Below are 23,640 nucleotides of genomic sequence, written 5' to 3' on the forward strand. Positions count from 1 at the left end.
TTTATGTTTCACTACTTAAAATTAATGAAAGTAACTTACTTAAAGCAAAAATTGCTTTTAATCTTTGAGACCCAGAACTTTTTCAATTTTTCGTTAACTTGGTTGTTTGTTTTTCTGCAGGGCAAGCTGTAGTTATTATCAGTTTAATTTTAGGGTATATACATCTTTTTAATTACTTTTTGCTTAATTTTTAGGGAAGATAAGGTAGAAAAAAAACCTACAATTTTGGCATTTTGTACTATTTTTTTTCTTATGGTCTTCACAGTGCAGGGTAAATAGTGTCCTATTTGAATAATTTGGACTTTTAGAAACACTGTGATGCCAAACATGTTTTTTCATTTTTAAGATTTTCATGGGAATAATTTAAGATTTTTTCTGTTTTAAAAATTCTTTAAAAATTTTTTTTACACTTTTTTAGTTCCCACAGGGGACTTGCGATCACTTATACTGTACTTCATTATTGCAGCACAGAGTCATTTTCAGTGTTGCCTACTACTTAATAGGCATCCATGCATGGCACTCCTGGGAGTCTGTACTAGGCTCTGCATTGTCATAGTAACCCATCAGCACACCATAACCGTGTCCGAGGGAGGGCAGATGTGGCGGCACAGAGGCCGCCAGGCTGGCTATTTAGATGCATCGCCAGCTTTGATAGTGACATCTAAATAGTTAACTGCCATGAGCTAACTCTTATTGCAGCAGTTGATGGTAGCTGTCAAAAACAACTGATAGCTGTCAGGTATGGAGCATACTTGGCCTCACACAACCTTTGTGACTGCACTTGCGAAGTGGTTAAATGTACAGCTCTTTGAACATGTAGTCCAACAAAACTGAAGATATTACAATACATTTTTGATGACTAGTCTGGAATTGTAAAACAGAATTCAGTATTACCCTCTTGGGCCCAAATAAGTTATTGTAGAGGGTCCTGAAGGTTTTTCTGGTATAATGACAGCGATAGGCTCCACCCATGAGGTACTCCAGTACAAGGCCAATGTCAATCAAACTGACATGATAATCTGGTGGTAGGTTACCCTGTGCAGAAACAAAAAAATAAATATAAACAATAATATTAAGGAAAGTTGTTATCATACATCATAAGAGTTGTTCCACAAACTAACAATGCATTAGTCCTAAATTGACAAATTAGATTTTGTGGTCAAGCTGGCTTTTTCAATGGTCAGTTTTGCACTTCACTTATAAGTTGTAATATGTGTTCTGTTATGTAGGGGAATGAAAATTACTATAAGCTTTGTGTGTATTATGTTTTTGTATGTTGTTGGGATCTACATTACTATATACCACCTGCACTTCAAGTCTTAGCATACCCAGGTCCAAGTCCTGGACCACATTTTTCCTCCTGAGGTTTTTTTAATGGTGCAAAGGGTTAAATGAATCCAGCAGTACAGTCTGTGTCTCACTGTTAGAGATTATACATTGAAAGAAGAACTGTATTCACATAGTATTATATACCTTGAAACAACGCAGAAGCTCATAATGATAAAAATTTATCAAAAATTTTCAGGACCAGAAAAACAGATAGGGCAATAAAACCACCACATGGGAAAAAAAAAAAATCGCTAAAAAGTCTTTGGTCCTTTAAGACTAAAACACTCTGGTCTTTAAGGGGTTAAATATTTCTGCAGGTTTCTAGAACTAGAGATTTCAGTGATCATAAGAAGATATTTTTGGCATTTCCTGTCAGTATTCTCAGTGAGGAACATTCATTTGTAATGCTTGTTAATATTGGCTGTATTTAATTGCAGATAAGATGTATCATGTGTGGGGCTTTGTGTGGCGCAGAGTGTTAAGGCAACAGAATGCAGTCCTAAGCTCTTGCTCACGACCTGAAGGTGGCGGGTTCATTCCCCACGTGGTTCAGGTAGCCGGCTCAAGGTTGACTCCCTCCTTCTGAGATTAGTAAAATGAGTAGCCAGCTGGGTGGGGGTAATAAATAAATTACCTAATAAGTTGGGGCTATACAAATAACAAGTCCCTTTCCTTGTGTTAATACAACTTTTATAGGCTATTTCTCCTAAACACAGATAACGGTCTGTACAGCTATATGCAATGATATTATTATGAGTTAAATTGAAAAAAGATTCACCTCCATATTAACCCATCCGAATCCCCTAGTCATTCTCTGCATGGCCATGAAGTGATGGAGATGGATGATGGATAGCAATTGGTACATGGGCAATGAAAAACATAAGAATTAATGCACACAAAACAATGTATAAGCAACATGATGGTAAATGAACACACCATATGTAATATGCAAACACATACTGTTCGCACCAGCCTGCCCTTCTATTCTATAGGTTTATGCATACACCAGAAGTCACAGGAGGCATGAAGAAGGCACCTCCTAGGCTTGCTTTTGCTAGGCATTGTAACAGTTGAAGATATTTCAATAACTTCTTTCCTAAATCCCCAGTACAACTATATATGTATACTTCACATAAACAAGTTAGAAACAATAACATCTATAATAACAATATTGATACATTGTTTATGTATGTGTCTGTTGTGTATATATGTGTATGATTTGCAGATGCTTCGTAAATGCAAGTCTCATTAAAGTTTCACTTCAGGATGTAAGGCAATTTACCTTCTTTACATCTCTTACAAGGTAATGTAAAGTATTTGGAGGACCCAATCTCTGAAACATAAAATAATCATCAATTAAGAGAGGTTTATGTACATTTGTGTATAATAATATACCACATCAAGCTTTCGTATCTCTTTTCTTTCTGGAGATTGGCCCTGTACCATTCATTCCATTCAGACAATAAATCTATGAGAAATTCTTTGGCACTGTGTTCCTTCCTATGCATGCATTCTCCTAATATGAAATCCAGACTGCCTGGTACCAGTAGTATTTCCTGCAATAAATATATTTGGTGCACATACAATTAGATGCTAGATCTATAACAGATGCCAACTAAGCCTCAGTATCAGTCATTAGCTTTCTGCGGTACTTACAGTATTGTACAGTTCTTCTAAACGAGGAATAGTGAGAAACCTTTGCATATTGACTCCATTCTCAATTAGAAGCTTTACAAAATCCACTCGATCTAGAACCAGGGCGTCCATCATAGCTTGCTCTAGAGAGTTAACCTTTCAAAAATAATGTTACATATCTTAAACCTATCCACTTTGCATTTCATTTAGAAAGAAACTTGTGAAATACGATGAAGTACAAGACAAAAATAAGGTAAGCGAAGTATAATATACATGAAGTTCTGCCTTTTACTATTACGGTATTACATAAAGCATTAGTAGTAATAATAGCAGGAGCGGCAGGATATTTTAAGGAAATGTGCTTCTCTACTAAGAGTGCTTTTATGAGGGACGGAATTGTTACGCCTGTCAGCTCATAGTTAATTTTGCCAGCACACCTTGTTCTGTCCAGACTAGCCAGGGTTAAAAGCTCCTGTTCCTTTCAGTCAGGTTAATTACCCTGCTATGTGTCTGAGAGGTGTGCTGGTGATTGACAGGTCTATCTACCTATCGGCTCCTTCCGCCTCCCTATAAGATCCAGCACTTGCTGCCTGGGAGTGGCCGATTAGTGTTCAGTTTTTAGTGTCTTCTGAGTAGTCTAGCTATTCTGACCTGCTGGGAATCTGGCCCTGGTACCTTGTGCCAATCCCTTGGTCTGCTAGCTTGTCTGCCTTGTTTGGTATCCTGCTTCTGTCAGCTTGTCCGCTAGACCTCGCTGTTATTAGCCAGGGTTTTCCAGTCTGCCTCTGTTTGTATCCTGCTTCTGTCAGCTTGTCCGCTAGACCTTGCTGTTATCAGCCAGGGTTTTACCATCTGCCTCTGTCCTGTTTGTACTGCTCGTGTTGGTTTTGTCATCTGCCTTTCCTGTCAGCGCTAGTGGGTAGTAGTCTCTTGGATAGGTACGGCGGTCCCTGCCTGTCCTCCCCTAGGAAGCGTAGGGTCAGAGTTGGTGGCCTGGACGTGTTCACCATCAGGGCTATCTACAGGAAGGGACAGTGGCGTGGGTGAAGATCAGGGAGCCCTGCGCCGTGTACGTACCTAGGCATCCCACTAGTACCGTAACAGGAATATTATGCAACAGTGGAATTCCGCACCAAAATCCGTACGGCAAACTGCAGATTTTGATGCAGAATTCCCGGCAGAATTTTGTCATTTTCAATTCTGCATCAAAAATCTGCACATTGGCAGTGTGGATTTTTCGGTTTAATATTCCGCAGGACGGCATATTTCACAATGCTGTTGCGGAATATTCCATCCTGTGTGAAAGCACCCTAAGGGAATCAAATAGTTTACAGGGGTACAATAACATACAATATAGATTACTAATGATTATGGTCTTCTTTACACTAGCACTAAAATAACAGAAAATTTATGCCAGAATAGATGGATTTTGTGCATCACGTTTGCGTGGATGTTAGAAAATAAAATCAGAGCTGATAAGATACATCTTTTTTTGAAGGGGTTTTTCAAGTCTAAGATATTGATGACAAATTCCTCAGGTTAGGTCATCAATATCAGATCATAAGGGGTCCACCACTTGGGATACGTGCCAATCGACTGTTTGAAGGGGTTGTGGATCTCGAGCAAGCATCGTGGCTGCTTCAATGCTGCACAATGTATACCAGGGGGGGATATGATTAAAACCTTTAAATATGCATAAATAAGTCTCAGGAGGAACGTGTTTTTATTAGGACACTAAACACTAGAACATGGGGGTACAGTCCGAGAAAATCAGAAGCAATGTCAGGAAATATTATTTTAACATGATAAGGACTAGGCTTTAATCCCACATCATAGTAAAAATACGGCACAGGATTGAAGCTCCTGCCAAGAACCCTGATGAGAAGGCAGCAGTGGTTTTTATCCGCTATTGCCTTCTCTTTTGCAGGCTACATAGCGCTCAATGAGTGCTATGTAGTGAATAGAGAAAGCAGAAGTGCCGCTTCTGCTATTCCACCTGGCGATCACTTGATTGCCGGGTGCCTCCCCCCACAGCAGAGCTGCAGGTAAGATCAGACCAGCTCTTCCAGTGACTAGTGTCCCTACAGTGACTTATTTGCCCCTGTAACTGGGCTTCTATGGATGTGAAATTAAGACAATGTGAATTTTGGAAAGTTTTTTCTTTAACTGGTGAATGTCATGCAAAACCATAAAAAAGAAGCGCAAATCCGCAGCATGGTCTTTTTGTTGTAGAAATGTGACAGATTTTCACAGTGAAATTCATGCATTGCAATGAGTGAATTCTGTGGTAAAAATCCATACCAAAATCTGCATCGAAACCAGCGTTGGGTTTTTAATGCGGATTTTGGTGTTGATATTGCTTCCTGATGTGTATCATACCCTAAAGACAACATAAAAAGCAATACCCAGTTCAGAAGCTCAATCTTCCTGGGATCCGTCTCCTCCTCTGGTTCTTCTTTGCCTTTTCCTTTCTTCTTACCTTTGCCCTTCCCTCTGGGTGCCTTAGTTTGTGCAGCAGGTGATCGCTTTTCTTTATCCTGATTGGACCCATCAGCTGTTGTAAGGCTTCCTAAAGGCTGGCACCATAATGGAATGAAATAAACAGCAAAAAAGTATATAAGAACACACATGATAACTAAATAGCATAGCCTGACAGCATTTATGTAAAGGATCGTCCATGTGACTAGGATTACCCATTACAGAATATATATAGTCTGTGAACTTCAACAATAACCTTGACACAGTGAAACCTGCATGGAATGTGTAGAATCCTTTACACTGAAAATTAAGATGGAATGGCCAATTTTGGCAGACATCCTTTTTGAGTGTGTAAGGCCTTAGTCAGACGGGCGTTTTTTGCCGCGATTTGCGGATCGCATGACGGATGCGCATCCGCAAATCGCGTGACCGGTGCGCGCAAGTCGCCCGCAAATCGCCCGAAAATCTGCTCCTAGCCGCGTTTCATTAGAAACGGGCCGGAGCTGTCCAGCGCATTGCATTCAATGGAGACGGCAATACAGCCGTCTCCATTGAAAGCAATGCGCTGCGGGCGAGCCCGGGATGAATTGTCGGTAAGGGCTTAAATATATAAGCCCTTACCTGCAATCCATCCTAAAATGTGTTAAAATATAAAAAAATTGCATTCTCACCTTCTGCCTGCAGCTCCGGGCAGCCGTCCTGCAGTGGGTGTGAAGGGGGTGTGAGTCAGACCTGCCCCCTGATTGGCTCAGCGCTGAGCCAATCAGAGGCATGCCTCACTCACACCCATTCATGAATTCATGAATGGATGTGAGTCAGACCTGCCCCTGATTGGCTCAGCGCTGAGAGGCAGCAGTCACTCACCCATTCATGAATTCATGAATGGGTGTGTGAGTGAAACCGGCCTCTGATTGGTCAGGCTGTGACCAATGAGAGCAGATCATTCAGCAGGCGGGGATTTTAAAGCCCCGCCGGCTGAATAGTGCCGAGAAGCAGTTCAGGAGAACTGACAGCGGCCGCGGCTGGACTCCGGCTGCAGCGGAAAGGTGAGTATACAATTTTTTTTTATTTTAACACATTTTAGCATGAATTGCAGGGAAGGGTTTATATATTTAACCCCTTCCCGACAATTAACCCCGCGCACGCCGGCAGCCCATTGCTTTCAATGGAGCGGCTGTATTGCCGCTCCATTGAATTCAATGGGCAAACATCGTTCTTCTCTGCCACAGCTGTTACAGCTGTGGCAGAGAAGAATGATTTGTCTTCTATATGTTCTCAATGGGGTCGGCGCTGCTGCCGCCGGCCCCATTGAGCGCATATACAGAAGCGAACAGGAATCGCAGATCGCAGATAGGTGCGATCTGCGATTTTTTGTTCTATAATTTTTTGGACGAGCGCATAAAAAGCGCTCATGTGTCCGATACCATTGTGAAGCAATGGTTTTAAAAAATCGCCGGACGCATGCGCATGCGCAAATCGCGGCAAAAAACGCCCGTCTGACTAAGCCCTAACTTGAAACTATTACTGCATTTATCATTAACTTGCAGAAATAATAAAGAGTGCAATAAGGACAATAATATATTACCCTATAACATTATGATTAGAGATGAGCGAGTATACTCGGTAAGGCGGTGAGGCACATTACTCGAGCAAGTAGTACCTTAGTCGAGTATCTCCCCGCTCGTCTCTAAAGATTCGGGGGGCGGGGAGCGGCGGGGGAGAGCGGGGAGGAACAGAGGAGAGATCTCTCCCTCTCTCCTCCCTGCTCCCCCCCGATCCCCGCCGCAACTCACCTGTCACCCACGCCGGCCCCCGAATCTTTAGAGACGAGCGGGGAGATACTCAGCTAAGGCACTACTCGCTCGAGTAATGTGCCTTACCGAGTATACTCTCTCATTTCTAATTTATGATACTTTATTTCAAAACTTTCTCCAGACCTCTAAGTTAGATCTTACCGGCCACTGGTGTCCGAATACAAAAATTTGGCTGCGTGCAATGTCAACCCGGTTCCAAGCTAGTGCTAAACTAAGCTGATCAGGAGCAGAGGCGTTTGTACCTGGAAATAATGTTAAAGTATTATTATTACTGCGACGTAAGGAAGATATAGGCAAGTTATTATACAACACAGATAGCGTAACATCATTACAGTCCCCCAAAAATTATATTAGTAACTCAAAGGTGCAGTGCAGAAGGCTAAAACTATGGCAATGAATATCCTCACACTGAATGTATTTGCATCATAAGTGGTGACCTGCACAGGATATCTGTGTACAAACTGGGCGCAATATCCAGCATGTAGGAAATAATCTCAAGTGAGCATAGCTGATAGTTTGAGCAGCAGGTGAACCCAAAAAGTTATTATAATGTTTTTCTACATGTTAAGATCTGTCCTGGCAACAGATATGGATGAATATATGAAGGTGATCATCACATAAAAGCCAGTCAGACATAGAATACGTCAATTTCTTACCCTCTCCTCCTGCTCATAGGTCCTGGATCCCAACATGGATCTATAAATAATTATTTTTGGGTGTATTCAAACTGTGCCTATGGCAGGACCACCTTGATGTGGTAAAGCTTACTTAATTATCTTATGGCATATTATCATACTATACTATATACCCCGGTTCCCTGAAAATGAGACCTATTCTGAAAATAAGCCTTAGCATGATTTTTGAGGATTTTGGAGCATGCAGCAGGATTTTTGAGGATTTTTAGGTTTGCTTAAAATATAAGCCCTACTCCAAAAATAAGCCCTAGTTACAGTTAATAAAAAAGGTCAAATTAAATTGTGTACATGTAAAAAAATTTAATCTTTTGGAGCAAAAATTAATATAATACCCTGTCTTATTTTCCGGGAAACAGAGAAAGTGGCAGACAGTCTTGAAGCGTAACAAACCACACAGATTTTTGGATTAGTTTGTGTGAGAAGTTCCACTTAAATTATGTCATATGTCCACTTTGCTGGCTAATCCCGGGATTAGGAGCCGCGGGTGGAATTGCCGTGTGGACTACAGCAATTCGGCTCCGTGTGAACCCAGCCTATGGCCTCTTTTACACAGGCTGATAATTATCAATCGTGCAGCTTCCTGTAATCCAGCGAGAATTAGAACAATTACTGTTCAGTGTAAATACATGCACCGACTGAACGCCGAATGAGAATTCATTCACTTACAGTTTGTTGTTCAGTTTATGCATGCGGTAGACTGAACAGCGATCGGCCTATGCAACTAGGTAGTCATTCATCTATAAACGACTGCTTGTTTTACTGTGAATGGAGGCAGGTGGCTCCACCTCCATTTACTCACCAATGATTGTTCCTGTATTAAAGCACAGGAACAATCAGTGCTGAAACAACTCTGGGCCCGACAGGTCACCCCATGTAAAAGGGCCCTAAGAGTGTGTGAGATGAGAGCAGAGTTGTTAATTTGTTCTCAGCTATTCTTTTTGGCAACAATAAATTAGTATATAGCATCTTGAATTTTTATACGGGATCCAGAAAAGTTCTTTAGTCACCCAAGATTATCTAAAGACATCTTGTTCCCCTCTAAGGGCGCCTATCCACTAGCAATATTTTTTCTTGTGATGAGAGAGTGAGTGAAAACACAGCAGTATCGCTCATTGTTTTAAACAGGGCCGGCGGTAGCAGCGCCAGCCCCATTAAAAACATAAGGCATAAATTGCGGACTTCTGCCACAGCTGTGACAGCTATGGCAGGGGATTCCTTCATCCCCACAGGGACCTCTGCAGGCAACGCCCACAGCAATGATTTTTGGGGAAGGGCTTGAAATATACCATATATACTCGAGTATAAACCTAGTTTTTCAGCACATTTTTTTATGCTGAAAAAGCCCCCCTCGGTTTATACTCGAGTGAGGTAAAAAAGAAAAAAAAAACCCCGCAATACTCACCTCCCAGTCTGCATCTGTGTCCCCAGTGCGATGGTCTCCCCAGTGGTGCGGCAAGCTGCTTGAGAATTCCCCTTGCTGTCATCTTCCTGCTCAGCTTTAAATTCCCCCGCCGTCAGCGCTGTGTAGGTAAGAGCTCTGATTGGATCGAGCGCCAGCCAATTACAGCCGGCACTCAATCATTCACAGACATTCAGTGAATGACATCACTGAATGGCTGTGATTGGTTTATCGCCGGTTGTGATTGGCTGGCACTCGATCCAATCACAGCGCTTACTTACACAGTGCTGACAGCGGGGGAATTGAAAACTGAGCAGGGAGATGAGAGCGTGGAGAGGTCTGAAGCAGCTTGCTGCACCGCCGGGGAGACCATCATGCCAGGGACACAGACACGGGCTGGAAGGTGAGTTTTGCGTGTTTTTTTTGCCTAGTATATACTCGAGTCTTGCTAGGCTTATACTCGAGTAACAGGTTTTACCAGTTTTTTGTGGTAAAACTTATTGACTCAGCTTATACTCGGGTCGACTAATACTCGAGTATATACGGTAAGTAAAAAAAGAAAAATTTTGATTGAATTATGAATGGCTGAGGGCTGCCTGTGATTGGCTGAGTGCTGTGACCAACCACAGGCAGCGCTCAGCTGTCATTCAATGGCTGAGCGCTGCCTTGATTGGCTGAGCACTTAGCCAATCAGTCCAGCGCTTTCTGGGGGTGGGGATTTTTCAATCTCTTAGCCTCCAGAAGACAAAAGACGACTGCTGGGGCCGGACAGAAGACCTGGACGGCTCTTCTAGGTGAGCAAAAAAAATTTTTTTTAACTTTTTTTTTCCAGTTAGGGATGATTTTTAGGGAAGGGCTTATATTTTAATCATCGCTGCGGGGGTTGCCTGCAACACACTGCTTTCAATGGGGCCATAGCAGCACCGACCCCATTGAAAGCAATGGGATAGCATCGCAGACTTCTGCCACAGCTGTGACAGGTGTGATGGCAGAGGATTCCTTCATCCCCACGTCATTCAGCTGTGGCAGAAGTCCGTATGTACTCCCTATGTTTTCCATGGGGCTGGCGCAGCTGCCGCCGGCCCCATTAAAGACAATGAGCGATATCGCAGATTTTTATTTGCGCTGCGAGGCTTGAGTCCATGAAACCATGGAAAATCATTGATTTCATAATCATGCGTTTTCACTCGCTCTCGCATTGCAAGAATACATATCGCTAGTGGGTAGGTGCCTTAACCCAGGTCAAGAGAGAAGGAGGTAAAAAGAAGGACTCCGGTATCTCTCTTTTGCCCAAGGGTTGTTGACTTAAGTACTAGGTTTTTAGATGGGTAATCACAAATAGTCAGTTGAACTGAATGTCTAAACTGTACAGAACTATGGCTACAAATATTTCACACACCTTTTAGAAGAGCTGTTAGGATAGCCATCTCAATATCTTGTTGGCCTTCTGATCCCATTCGGAAAACAGTAATCTATTTGTGGATGAAAAAACATCCGGTAATGAATTTTAGTGAGAAATACCAATAATATGCATTTGTCCAAATCAGTCATAATTTGTGTATCACAGTAATTAAATATGAGTATAAGGGGTAAAAAATTATATATATAATGTTTTTAAATAACATACTGTTTCTGACGTATTCCTCTCCCCTGTTATAAACGTGATTTTTAATTTAACTAATGCATATTTATCATTACTTTCAACTAATTCTGAGATACTCATTTGCCAATATGTTTTTTCTTCTTGGCCTGTACAGAATTGTGTTTTCCTAAATATTATGGTGCTGAGATCTGAAATTAAAAAGTATTTATTCGAGATAGAAAAGTATTGGATGTATTGGGCATTATAGATAAAAATGTCCACAATGTGACAAATAAGGACTATTTTGCATGGAATTATTGTTCAGTTAATCACTGGATCGTGAAAGCACAGGAAAGATACACAAAAGGGGACAGAGCTATTAGTCCTCATGCTGTGGGCAGGGAGAAGCCGGGCTGTGGTTCAGGCAGCATGAACCCAGAGACAAGTTCCCTGTAAGGTCTTGTAATAACCTTGAAGGTTGGTCACTCACTAGACCGCCATCTCCTGGGCAAGATAATTGGCACACATGCATGAAGTCATTCCAACAGAGTGGATTTAGCATAGAATCTGGCCTTCACCATTCTTTTTTTGCTTTTCACAGAACAGGCAGTGTTCACACTGAATAAACCATTGTCACAGTGCACAAATACATAAACATAAACATTAGCCAGCTGGCTTCTAACTTAACACTTGGCATTGCCCTTTCTAGCAGGCCCAGTGCCAAAACTTTAAACATCAGTCCTTTACCATTAGTTTCTTGTGTCAGCATAGGGGGCGTCATCCCCTGTCATGTGTCTCAATGCAGCTTACACCTCTCCCCAGATGGCCATGGAGCAGTGAGATCACAGCTGGCCCTGAGCGGCACACCCTTTCCTTTACTGAGCCCTTTCAGGTGCTCCATAATCCAGCCACTTAATCCATTGCCAGATTCTACAATTTCACCCTCTAATGGCCAACTGTTCTCTTACAATCTATAAAACTTACATTGCTTTTACATTTCTGTCATATGTAAGAATTGTGATTTTGTCTTAAATGAGTTGTCCAAGTTTAGAAAAACATAACAGTTTCTTCCTAAAACAGTGCCCCATTTCTCCGCAAGTTGTATGTAGCATCGCAGCTCAGTTCAATTCACGTAAATAGAGCTGAGATGCAATACAACCGGGTATCAAAAGCCCTTCTTTTCTCCAATGATAATTAATGTATAACTATAAAAAGTGACCTTTATTAATAAAGTGATAAAACGCCTATGATTAAAACCACAGAATTAATGCCTCCATATAGGGGTAGGGCCCTGTGTGGTGCAGAGTGTTAAAGCTCTCGCTCACGACCTGATGATTGGGGGTTCAGGTAGCCAGCTCAAGGTTGACTCAGCCTTCTATCCTTCCGAGGTCGGTAACATGAGTACCCAGCTAGCTGGGAGGGTAAAAGATGACTGGGGAAGGCAATGGCAAACTACCCCACAAAAAAACAGTCTGATGCCACCTTAGGAGTCAGAGGAGAAATAGTTGAAGAGAGCACCACACATAGGAAACTTCTTATAAATCAAAGGAGCATCTTTTATTGTAAGTCCACTGACGACATGCAAAATTTCAACCACTTCTGTGGTCTTTGTCAAGCTTGCTGGTGGTAAAAAATGACTGGGGAAGGCAGTGGCAAACTACCCCACAAATAAACTGCCTGATGTCATCCTAGGAGCCAGTCATGACTTGGTGCTTGTACCAGGGGACTTTACCTATAGAGGTAGATGTAGTAACTAGCTAGCACTAGGAGCAGTAACTTGCTAAACTGACCCAACTGCTGCAGACTAGGGTCAGATATATAGCAGCTAAAATTAATGCTGACGACCTGACATGTTTCACTGCAAAAGCAGAGCTGACACCCCCACCGATCCTGAGAATGTGAGCCCTGCATCCCTCCTTCTTCTCACTACAGGCTCAATGTACCCCTTCATTCATTTTCAAGGGGATTGCCAGAGATAGCTGAATGCTTGTACTTTGCCATTTCCATCAGCTTCATTGAAATGAAAAGAGCGACATTGTGCATGTGCGCCCACCGCTCCATTCAATCTCCACATCACTGCAAGTGGGTGTAGCAAACCCGCATTGACAAGAAGAGTGGGACACAAGACCCCCGTTCTCGGTTGAGACCAATCAAACTTTTATCACCTATCCTGTCGATAGAAGATAAAAACGTTTTGGTACAACCTCTTTAAAAGCTGAGTGATCTGACTCATGCAGAATGCCACAAAGCCTTTACAGCTCCTTCCTTTATATGCACTGCAATATGGGCTCTATCTGACTCTACATCATCGGAGATATTCTATACGGATTCATAAGAAATTCCATAGAAGAAAACTGTGCTTGAAATTAGAGGCATACAGAGAAACAGTCAAGGGCTCAGGTGACTCTATAGAAGTCTATTATGGCCGTGTGCATAAGCACTAAGGTGAATGCACATGGTGGCTTGCAGAAATACATGCATTTGTTGCAGTAACAGCTATGCTCAGCGTGTGGAAGCAAATTTCAGCTGCAGGATTTTCGGAAACAAATCTGCCACATGTGAACATATCCTTAAAGGCCATTGTTGTTAAATATGAAATTTCCCTTTAAGGAAATTATGAAAATTGCTAAGCTGTGCATATTGGTTAAATAATGTAAATATTTTCCAGAAATTCTTTAAAGGGACATATTCTGTATCTGATCTAAATTATGGCTGGGAGCACATTACTGTATCTTAGCCTCCGTTTTGCCTTGCAGCCTGACTGCAGGTCTCCAGACTTGAACTCTGAACATCACATATGATGCTTGGAGTTCACATCAGGAGACCTGTGATCAGGCTGGGGCATAATTCTGTATCATGGATGCAAAACAGCAGCCGAAATACGGTAGTGTGATATTTTTAACGTCAAAATATTAGCTAAATTGCGCTTACACCGGGTCTTGTGCAAGAAAGGAGTACAAATCTCACTGGTAATATGCTTGTAGCTTGTAGACATCCTTGTGTTATAAGATTGGATGTGGTACCTGAAAATCCCTTACTTTTGGCATGTTTGAATGCACCACAACTACCGTTTGTGTAGTTCTCATCCTTAATCAATTGTTTTTTATTTTAATGCTCCCATAGATATAAAAAGGGTTCATTTTAGTGGAAAGGTTATTTCCTTGGTGCTATTTTGATTTAGCTTAATTCTTATTACGGAGGAATATGAAAAGTTTGGGCTCAAACGGAATGCCTACATACTCTTGGTAGTATGCAGGCTGTGGAGTTGGTAAGCCAAATCTCCGACTCCAACTTCTTAATTTTTTTCAGACTCCAACTCTTTCATATATGACTCATGTTTTTTAAATGATTGATTTACTTTATTAAGATGGTAATATCAGGCTTTTCATCACCATTATGATAAAATAATCAAGCTACATCCTACATTATATATCCTAGTTATAGAACATATATTTATAGGGCATATCAAAACTTTCCTATATTCCTAAGAAAATATGCAACAAATTCTGCATAGAATTGATTATACCATATTCATAATTTATATATATATTTGTTTATAAGCTGGAGTTGGAGTCAGTACATTTCTACTGACTCCTATTCCACCCAAATGGCACTCTAACTCGGATGCTATGACTCCAACTTCACAGCCCTGGCTGGTTTGTCCCACAGTCTAAATCCCCTCCTGCAGGTGGTCTGCTAGTACCGTACGTTGCTATGTGACTAGTTGTCTCTGTCTCTTCAGCCTTTTTTTAATTATTGAAAACACTGCATTTCCTTAAGATTGTCTTAGGTCTCATGCACATGGCAATTCCATGTGTATTCAGATATATGGAGTGCATGAAGTGTACAATGGGTCTGCAGTATGTACTAATACCACACTTCATGTGTTATTGAATGGATCTTCTATGAGGCATCCAATTCTTCCTAGCAAGTAATTCTTCTAGGGGAGAATGCTTCCATAATACTGAATGCACTGAAGCAAACCTGGAACAGTATGGACCCATTCTAGACTATGAGCTCTCTATTTGGGATGTGGATTCTGAATATCACTACACGCAGGATTAGAGTCATGGTGGGTTAGCTCTATTCTCCTCCTTTGCTTGTACAAGAAAATGCAATGGTCAAACCAAAAAAGACCCCAGTGCTCCAGCTGGAGCACTGAGGTCTTTTTTGGTTTGACCATTGCATTTTCTTTTATCTGTTTTCCGACTGTCCCCATTCGGAACCCACACTAACTCTCTCCCCACTTGGATGTCTGATGACCAGATTAATTAAGCTTCTGTACAGCCCACCAAGATTGGAGACGTGGCTGGACTTCCCTTTTACAGGGAGTCTGCCCACATCAGGGTGTTGCCAGATCTATATTTCTCCCCCCTATATCTTTTGATAAATATTTTATGCTTTCTACTATATTCCTGGAGCGCTGCCTGAACTGAATTGTGTTCTTCTTTCTTTGTTTGCATGAGTTTCCCCTGGAAGCTCTGTTTTTCTTGCACACCCCACAAAGCACTTAGTGACCTTACACATGGGACGGAATTATACCGCAGGGCACAGGTCTAAACTGCAGATTTTGATGTGGAATTGCAGACAGGTTTTAAGCCATTTTCAATTCCACATCAAAATCCACAGGCAGCCTGCAGGTTATGGTGCAGAATTTACCGCAGATTGCAGTGCGTTGTGCGCCTATTCCTGACAGGTTCCTTACTAGTACCCTGTTTCACAGAAAATAAGACCTACCCAGAAAGTAAGCCCTACCCCAATTTTTCAGGATTTTCGGGGGAGGCTTGAAATATAAGCTCTACTCTGAAAATAAGCCCTAGCTGCATTACGTAAAGAAAAAAAGCAATACATTACCTAGCAGTCTTGGTCCACACTCCTCCAGCTTCTCTTTGGAGCGCCAGCATGTTTCCTGCAGTCCTTGGCTGCTCACAGAAGATTACTTTCTGGTTACGGGATTCATAAATCCCACCTCCAGGAAGCAAAGGCTCTGATTGGTTCTAGAGCACCACTCAGCCAATCAATGCAGCGCTCGATGAACCAATGCGATAGCTGTGATTGGCTCATCCAGCGCTGCATTGATTGTCTGAGCAGCGCTCAAGAACCAATCACTGCCATTGCGCTGTGGAGGGGTGATTTATGAATTGGCCAATCAATGACATGGCTCAGGGACGTGGACTGAGCCTGCTAGGTAAGTATAATAAGATATCACTTGAAAATAAGACCTAGTGCCTTTTTCGGGGCAAAAAGTAATATAAGACAGGGTCTTATTTTAAGTAGTGCTAGTAAATAATAATTACAAATATATTTGAAATAAATTATTTAGTTTTTAACCCCTTCCTGCCTACCTGAAATATATAAATAAATGGGCTGATGGTGCAGATCTCACTATTTTAGGTGCTTGATTTGGATAGCACTGATTGCTCCTATGAATAATGCCATGGGCCGGTTCCGGAAGTCGTGCCAAACCAGCCTGGTACTGTAATAACTAAGGAAGATATCATCTCCTTTTTGGTAAAATTCTTGGAGTGAGCACTCATAATAAAGTAAAATGGAGGCTGTATTTCTGCAGAAATATATTGGTGTTATAAATTATACAGCATACAGATATTTGGCATGACTATCTACAGGAGCATTAGGGGATTAATTTTTAGTAACATATATAATAGATTTAACCAATTACCAGAAACGAATACGGAAATAATGAGTAATGTAATATATATATATATAGATATGTATACACACACATATACAGGGGGTGGACAAAAATATGGAAACACCGTACAAAATGCATGAGCTATTAATCATTAGCACTGAGCTGCCCATTTTACCCCTGCTTGGCTGAGAGCTTTCCCACAAAATTTGTGTTTACTTCACCTCTTGCCCTTCTCTGGTTGATTTTGCGAGCCAGCTGGTAACAGCAGCTGATTGGCTCAAACCCCTCACCAATGGAAACTTGTTGCTAGGGCAGATGTTCACTTCTGCCCAGCAGCATCTGTGCCATATTACCTTCCCTTAAAATCAGTCTCTACATGTGTTATTGAAATATGATCTATGCACCTATCTATGCACTTGCACATTGGCAAGTTCATTTAGTGCCTCAGATGGTTTGGGGGCCCCCTTGAGGATGGGGGCCCTGGGCAATTGTCCAGTTTGCTCCCCCAACACTGGTACTGTTAGCAGGCTTTCTTTTAAACCCTGCTCACAGGCAGGCAGGGCTTAGTAGGCAAACAGCCATGGAAGCCCTGAGGGCCTTAACAAAGGACAGGCAGCCATGATGAACAAACGGATAACCCCAATCTCATTGCGGGTGAAAGGGAGCTCCCTCTCTCTGTCAAGGCATTTGAATGCTACTGTCAGAAATGACGATGGCATCTAAATGGTTAACAGTTGAGATCAGAGTTATCTCTGACAACAGTGATGCAGCCAGGTGTCAGTTTTCAAAGACAGCCAATACCTGTTGCACATGGAGAAGACTCCCAAGACAGCTCCATACAAACCCTGCACATATATATATGTACATCGGATATTGCTAAAACAGTTAACAGAATATGCCTTTCGAAGTGAGACTATTGTGCACCCCTGCTTGCTAAAAGTAAAGGGGAATATTATAAAATGTATCTGATATATGACAGAAGAAGAAGAGACAGTCTTTCTAAACTACTTAATTGGATGAATGTTACAATAGTCATCTGCTGTCCAAATAGTTAAATATAGGAGAATTTTCTACTTGCAGTCATGTAGGTGAAGTAGCAAAAGAGATCATACGTGTGCAACTGCAAATGATAGCTTTAGCCTATAGTCATAATTTACTTTGTGTCGTTGGGTATTCATTTACAGTGTTGTTGAATTTCTGGTGTCAAGATGTCCATCATGGTGGACACATCTGACCTGATATTGTACACCACTAGGCAGTAGACAGGATCTTTTCATGGTCAAGGCAAGGTAGAGCTTTCAAAATTGTGCTCCAGCTTTCTTGGAGTGTTCCTCCATTCATCCATTTTCTTCGTTCCCTACTCCATGATGTTCATTTATTGAGTCTTGGTATCTGGTGTAGACTTGACTTTGTGCCTTTGTTCCTGGTTTGATTGTGTGGTTTGTGTTTATGGTTGTGTGCCCCTATCAGTTGAGCCCAGCTGTTTTTCGCCTACTCTGCGTGGCCCATCGGTCATTTTATGTAGGCTTAGCTTGTTTATTTCAGTCCATCATTGTACTGTAAATGAAGGTGTCTGCATATTTCATTGCATTCCCTCTACTATACAGTTTAATGCATGTAATTTTGACTTTTTCTGGATTATTATTCTTTTCACTGCTGCTATTAGAGAGTATTGTAGTACACAATGCTGAGCATATTTTTTTTCATTAATTAAGGTATAGCATTGTTTCTTGATTGGAGCGACATACAGCAGATATGATCTGCCTTTGTACATGTAGAGGTGCTTTAATGTGCTTATCACACATTCTAAAAAATGATTAAAGAGGTATTCCTAAAATCATATTTTATCACCTATCCATAGAGCCATACCAATCTTGAAAATGGTGGTTCCATGTTCTCCACTCCTTAATGCATCCTCCACTGTAATAAGGAGCTTGAACAGAGTGGCAGTGATGCATGTGCAGTGTCGCTCCTTTCATTTCAATAGTCGAAAATACCCGAGTACAAGTACTAAGCTACTTCTGTGAGTCCCGCTGAAAATTAATGGAATTTCAATGTGCATACTCGGCCACCGCTTCATTCAAGCTCCTCCTTGGTTCTAAAGGGGTTGTAGTGAGGAGGAGAGCTTGACACAACAGCCCTGTTCTGAAGATCAGTGGGCATCTCAATGGTGGGATTCCTCCCTCAATTACAATTTTATCATCTAACCTATGGATAGGTGATAAAACATAATTCTCATATAACCCCTTTAATGAGTTAATGGGTTCGTAAGATAATACATTTCAGATATTGCTCTTTGAAAATATCCACCTAATAGTTTCAGTAGCCGTGGTCAGACATGCCCAAGTAGGTCAGTCCCACTGTCCAGACCCTCTTACGCACCGGCAGGAGAGTGATTCCTACTAGTTATTGTACAGGCCAGCTGATAAGAGTAAGCGACTAGAAGCGACCTCTCACCAGCACTGGGCACATTAAGTGGTTGTGCTGTAAGGCAAGAAGAGCAGGAGGCACCATAACAGGTGTGTATCAGCAATGTCTAGATATAATAGCATGGTTTTTAAATGGCTCAAATGGAAGAATTGTTTTGCACACTCTAGGACTTCACAGAGAATCATGAGACAACCCCTTTAATTATCCTTCTATGAGAATAGTACAAATATTTCATTTTATATTAGGGAGATTATAATTTATTATTTTACTAAAGAAATGACCTGAAGAATATTACAAAATGGTTCCTATATAATAATATACTCTAGAATTTCAAAGGAAAACTGAAAATAACGAAAGGACAATGAATACACTAAATACACCAATGATAGTGGTAAATGGCTAATATTTTAAAGATGTATGCTTATCATGCTGGTTTAATTTATAATCTGCCCTTTTGCTCTATTTTATGGGGTCAGCTGGCAGTCATATGACTGCAATAAAGTGGTTAAAACCTAAGGAATTATTAGCATTTTAATGGTAAAAACAACATCCAGCTGCCTCTTTGTATGATTCCTTCTGTATGACTGCTTTGGTAAATCCACACTTGTTTGCAAATTAGACACGGCCCCATGACCAGCTAGACATTGATGGTATGCGGGGAAGAGGAATGTTCTCATTGTGCGCTGAATGAATAATGACACAGTGACTAGTCACACAGACAAGACAGACGGGAACAGAAGAAATTTTATTGATAGAAGACACGAGGATATGATATTTCATCCATACCCAAAGATATTATATAGCATTAAAAAAATAGAACACATCACTATAAAGCATTTCAGATATGGTTGCCACACAGAGTGCTTTAATTTATATAATAAGGTGACCAATATTTTTTCAAAAGGGTTTATTATTGCACATAAAACAGCCATATTGTAAATTTAATGCCAAAAATGGGATCAAATCCCACAGGAAAACCTATCTTCGAAAAGCCTGTAAGGGCATGCAAGGTAATTAATATATGGCCCTTACAGGGTTCCATAATATGGAAATATGACTGACGCCTGGATAGTTACTATAATCTTATTTATTTATTATGTGCAGGGTGACATGACACTCTCAGTCTCTCCCATTGGAAGGCGGAATTCCTTCAAGTCAAAGTCAGACTCTTTATATAAGCCTTGTAACAATGACCGGAATTGAAAGCAAAGCCAGAACCCATGCACATACAGAGGAGCATAAATGGCCTTTTGAGTCTCCTCACTTACCGTCTCTGTGCTCTCCATGAGGAGAAAAGATAGTGTTTCTGACCCCCATCCCAGACCTCTTACTAGCAAAGCCAGACTCCTACTGTACACTGATGAAGGGCAAAAACCCTGAAACAGCTGTATGAGCATGGGTCCTGGCTTTGCTTTGAATTCCCAGTCATTATTGCAAGGCTTGTATAAAGAGTCTGACTTTGACTTGAAGGAATGCTGCCTTCCAATAGGTGGCACTGTGGAGGTATTATTCCATCTCCCTTATTTGCATATTACCCAGAGGAACATAAATGGTCTTTTGAGTCTCCTCACTCACCATCTAGGTGCTCTCCCTAAGGAGAAAAGATAGCGTTTCTGACTCTCAGTCTCTAAAATAAATAGAGACAGCGCTCTTTCTCGGAATGGTAGAAAATATATACATCAAATATTATGAATATTGACTCACCCAGAGACATCCACCAGGATGTTACCATCACACCAATAGGCCAAGAGAGCTGCCAAATAGCAAGGGTCACAATTCCCCATTCATACAAACATCTAATGAAAGGAGGGTGCTGGGTGAAGATGCCAAACACTCAAGGATGGTCTTAGTATAGACAGTACTATGTAAACGTTTTAGGCAAGTGTTCAAAAAATGCTGCAAAGTAAGAATTTATTTCAGAAATAGTCTGATTGACCCCAAATTTATTCTGCAGCAGGACAACAACCCCAAACATCCAGCCAATGTAATTAACAACTATATTCAGAGTAATGGAGAACTGGGGGCCCTGGAAGTGATGATATGGCCCTCACAGATCAGTGATCTGAACATCACTGAGTCTGTCTGGGATTACATGAAGAGACAGAAGGATTTGAGCAAACGTACATCCACAGAAGATCTGTGGTTGGCTATCCAAGATGTTTGGAACAAGTTCTGTCAAAAGTTGTGTGTAAGTATACCTGATGCAGTTTTGAAGGCAAAGGGTGGTCATACCAAATATTGGTATAATTTACATTTCTCTTTTCTTCATTGACTTTGCATTTTCTTAATTGACCAAAAAATTATTAATACTTCTATTTGTGAAAGCATTCTTACTTTGCAGCAATTTTTCCACACCTGCCTGAAACTTTTACACAGTACTGTAGTGTATATAGAAAATAAGCAAAGATAAAAAAACGAGCGTAGGTCATTTTTGTTTGCTTTCTATATGCTCCATCTGCAAGAAGTCAAGCTGCTCAGCCCTAGGGTCTCGCATACGTAGTCTTATTGGTAGGTGGGTCTTACCAGTTCTTTTTTCTTCATACATTCCATTAAGACAATGAAGAGCTGGTGAGCCTGGTTCCGACTGTAGTTAAATGTTTTCTGAATGGTAACAAGAAGCTGATCACGAAGAGATTCACTGATTATCCTAAAAAACACACCACAAAACACAAAAATAGCCAGAGCAAGAAATGATTTAGACATTTATCATCATAGCCTGCAATGTGATAATGTTCTAGTATACTCACAAAATTATAGCCATAGTCTGTAACACTGCTCTGAAACTAATCAGTCCACTGGGCTGAATTTACAAAGTTTTGCGACTGAACTACATTATATCTACTAACTGCAAAATGGTAAAAATAATGGATGCCAATTATTACAAGGAGAGTATGCTGCCAATTTTATAGTATGGGTCAAAACGCCACTATGCTAGAATTTTTGCTATATCTTATTTTCCTATACAAAGACTTAGCCATTGCAATGCTGGCTAAATTACAAGGTGATTTATGGAATAGATTGGAGACCATTGCAGTGCTGATCTTCTGTTTAGCTTATATCTTCGCTTCTCATCTAATTGCCCAAACATCAATGATTATTTTGTAGCTTTTTGTATCTTTGATTAGGATGTGGCAGTCTCGTAAACCTGACTGTATTCTCACATTTGCAGAGCTCATACTTCGAGGTGAAAATAGTTTAACTACTTGGAAAATGGCTTTTGGATTATAGAAGAATTCTACATATAACATGAAATCCTACCCTGCTTCCTCTGAGTATTTGTGGGCAAAAGACAGTATATCAGAGGCTCGCCCACTTCCATCACAGACAACTACAGGGATAGGTGGCTCTTCACGCAGGCATTCAAGGACAATGGAGATAACATTAGGACCTCCCTCCACAATCAGCGCTACCACTGGTACGCCTTGTCCTAGTCCTACAACAAGAACAAAAAAAAAATACACTTGACTATTAATTGAAACACAATGGCAATAGACAAAAAAACATAAAAATGCATTATTTCATGAACTACTTAGAATGAAATACATATGTAGTAGTCACAATGATGCAGGAGATGACAGCTGAGCATCCCTTTGCTGTCCCTGCCTTCTGCTTATTCCCAGGCATAGGATGACAAAGGGAAACCCATGTGCCACATCATCATACCCTAGAAATTCAATAGTAATAGGAGGTTATAAGGTCATTGCATATGGAAATCCGTACATATTAAAGTGCTTAGTTGTCCTATTTTCTAAACAAAGCTTAATGACATGAAAAATTTGATGACGAAGGGTTGTTTGAGATTAGAAAAAAAAGTTTTTTTCTTTTTGAAGAAATAGCACCACTTTTATCAATTGGCCGTGTCTGGTATTGCAGCTCTGCCCTATTCATGTCAATGTGGCATTATTTCTGGAAAAATCTTTTCTTCTAAACTTGGAACAAATTTTACATAAGTCAAGGAGTTATCAAAGACTTCTGTTTATCTTTTTAAGACAGTAAAGGAATTGTTATCCTTTTGTCATACACAATAACATATCCATTTGCTTGCATGAGGTAAGCATTGGGGTAAGCTTTTTAAGGGTTCTGTCCCAGGGTTCCATCTGAATTCTGTTTTCAGGCAGAACTATTGGACAGAATGCCATGGGGAACCATAGGCTTTCATTGATCAAACGGAGACCAATAAGGTATCTGTTCCCTTCTAGCATTTGTGCAAGGCAGGAGAAGCGTAATTGACTACGTCATTCTATCCAGCAGAGATGCTGGAAAGAAATTGAAAACTCCTTAAATGAAACCTTATCGGTCTGTGTTTAATAAAAAAAAAAGCCTATGATTCCATCCTGAATTTCCATCGGAATCCTGTTTTTGTGGATTTAAATGGAACCTTGTGATTGAGCCTTAATTCCATACTTTGCAGGCAGTGAAGGTACTTTCCAATCCAATTTGTATCCTGGTTTTCCTAGGGGGCTTACTCTTCTTCTGCCATTATACAACAGCGCTATCTGCTGCCTAAAGCCAGTACTGCATGAGGTGACACGTTGGATAGGCTCCGACAGCAGAGAGGCTGGCAATATATAGAGTAAGAGAACCCCGAAGGATGTCTTCCAACATCGGAGCTGTACAGTCTTAAA

General features: G+C 41.0%; 1 protein-coding gene across 1 annotated transcript in view; it reads right to left on the reverse strand.

Moving 5' to 3' along the window:
- TRPM1 (transient receptor potential cation channel subfamily M member 1) overlaps positions 1-23,640 on the reverse strand; it is a 166,709-nt gene that overhangs the window by 65,744 nt on the left and 77,325 nt on the right. Inside the window, exons 7-14 of the mRNA XM_066592492.1 lie at positions 22,274-22,448; positions 21,539-21,662; positions 10,750-10,822; positions 7,398-7,498; positions 5,370-5,540; positions 2,986-3,120; positions 2,612-2,662; positions 895-1,035 (exon numbers count right to left, since the gene is read on the reverse strand). Coding sequence (XP_066448589.1) covers positions 895-1,035; positions 2,612-2,662; positions 2,986-3,120; positions 5,370-5,540; positions 7,398-7,498; positions 10,750-10,822; positions 21,539-21,662; positions 22,274-22,448 — 971 coding nt within the window. The remainder of the gene's footprint in view (positions 1-894; positions 1,036-2,611; positions 2,663-2,985; positions 3,121-5,369; positions 5,541-7,397; positions 7,499-10,749; positions 10,823-21,538; positions 21,663-22,273; positions 22,449-23,640) is intronic.

The sequence above is a fragment of the Eleutherodactylus coqui genome, chromosome 2 (genome assembly GCF_035609145.1).
Source record: "Eleutherodactylus coqui strain aEleCoq1 chromosome 2, aEleCoq1.hap1, whole genome shotgun sequence".
NCBI lineage: Eukaryota > Metazoa > Chordata > Amphibia > Anura > Eleutherodactylidae > Eleutherodactylus > Eleutherodactylus coqui.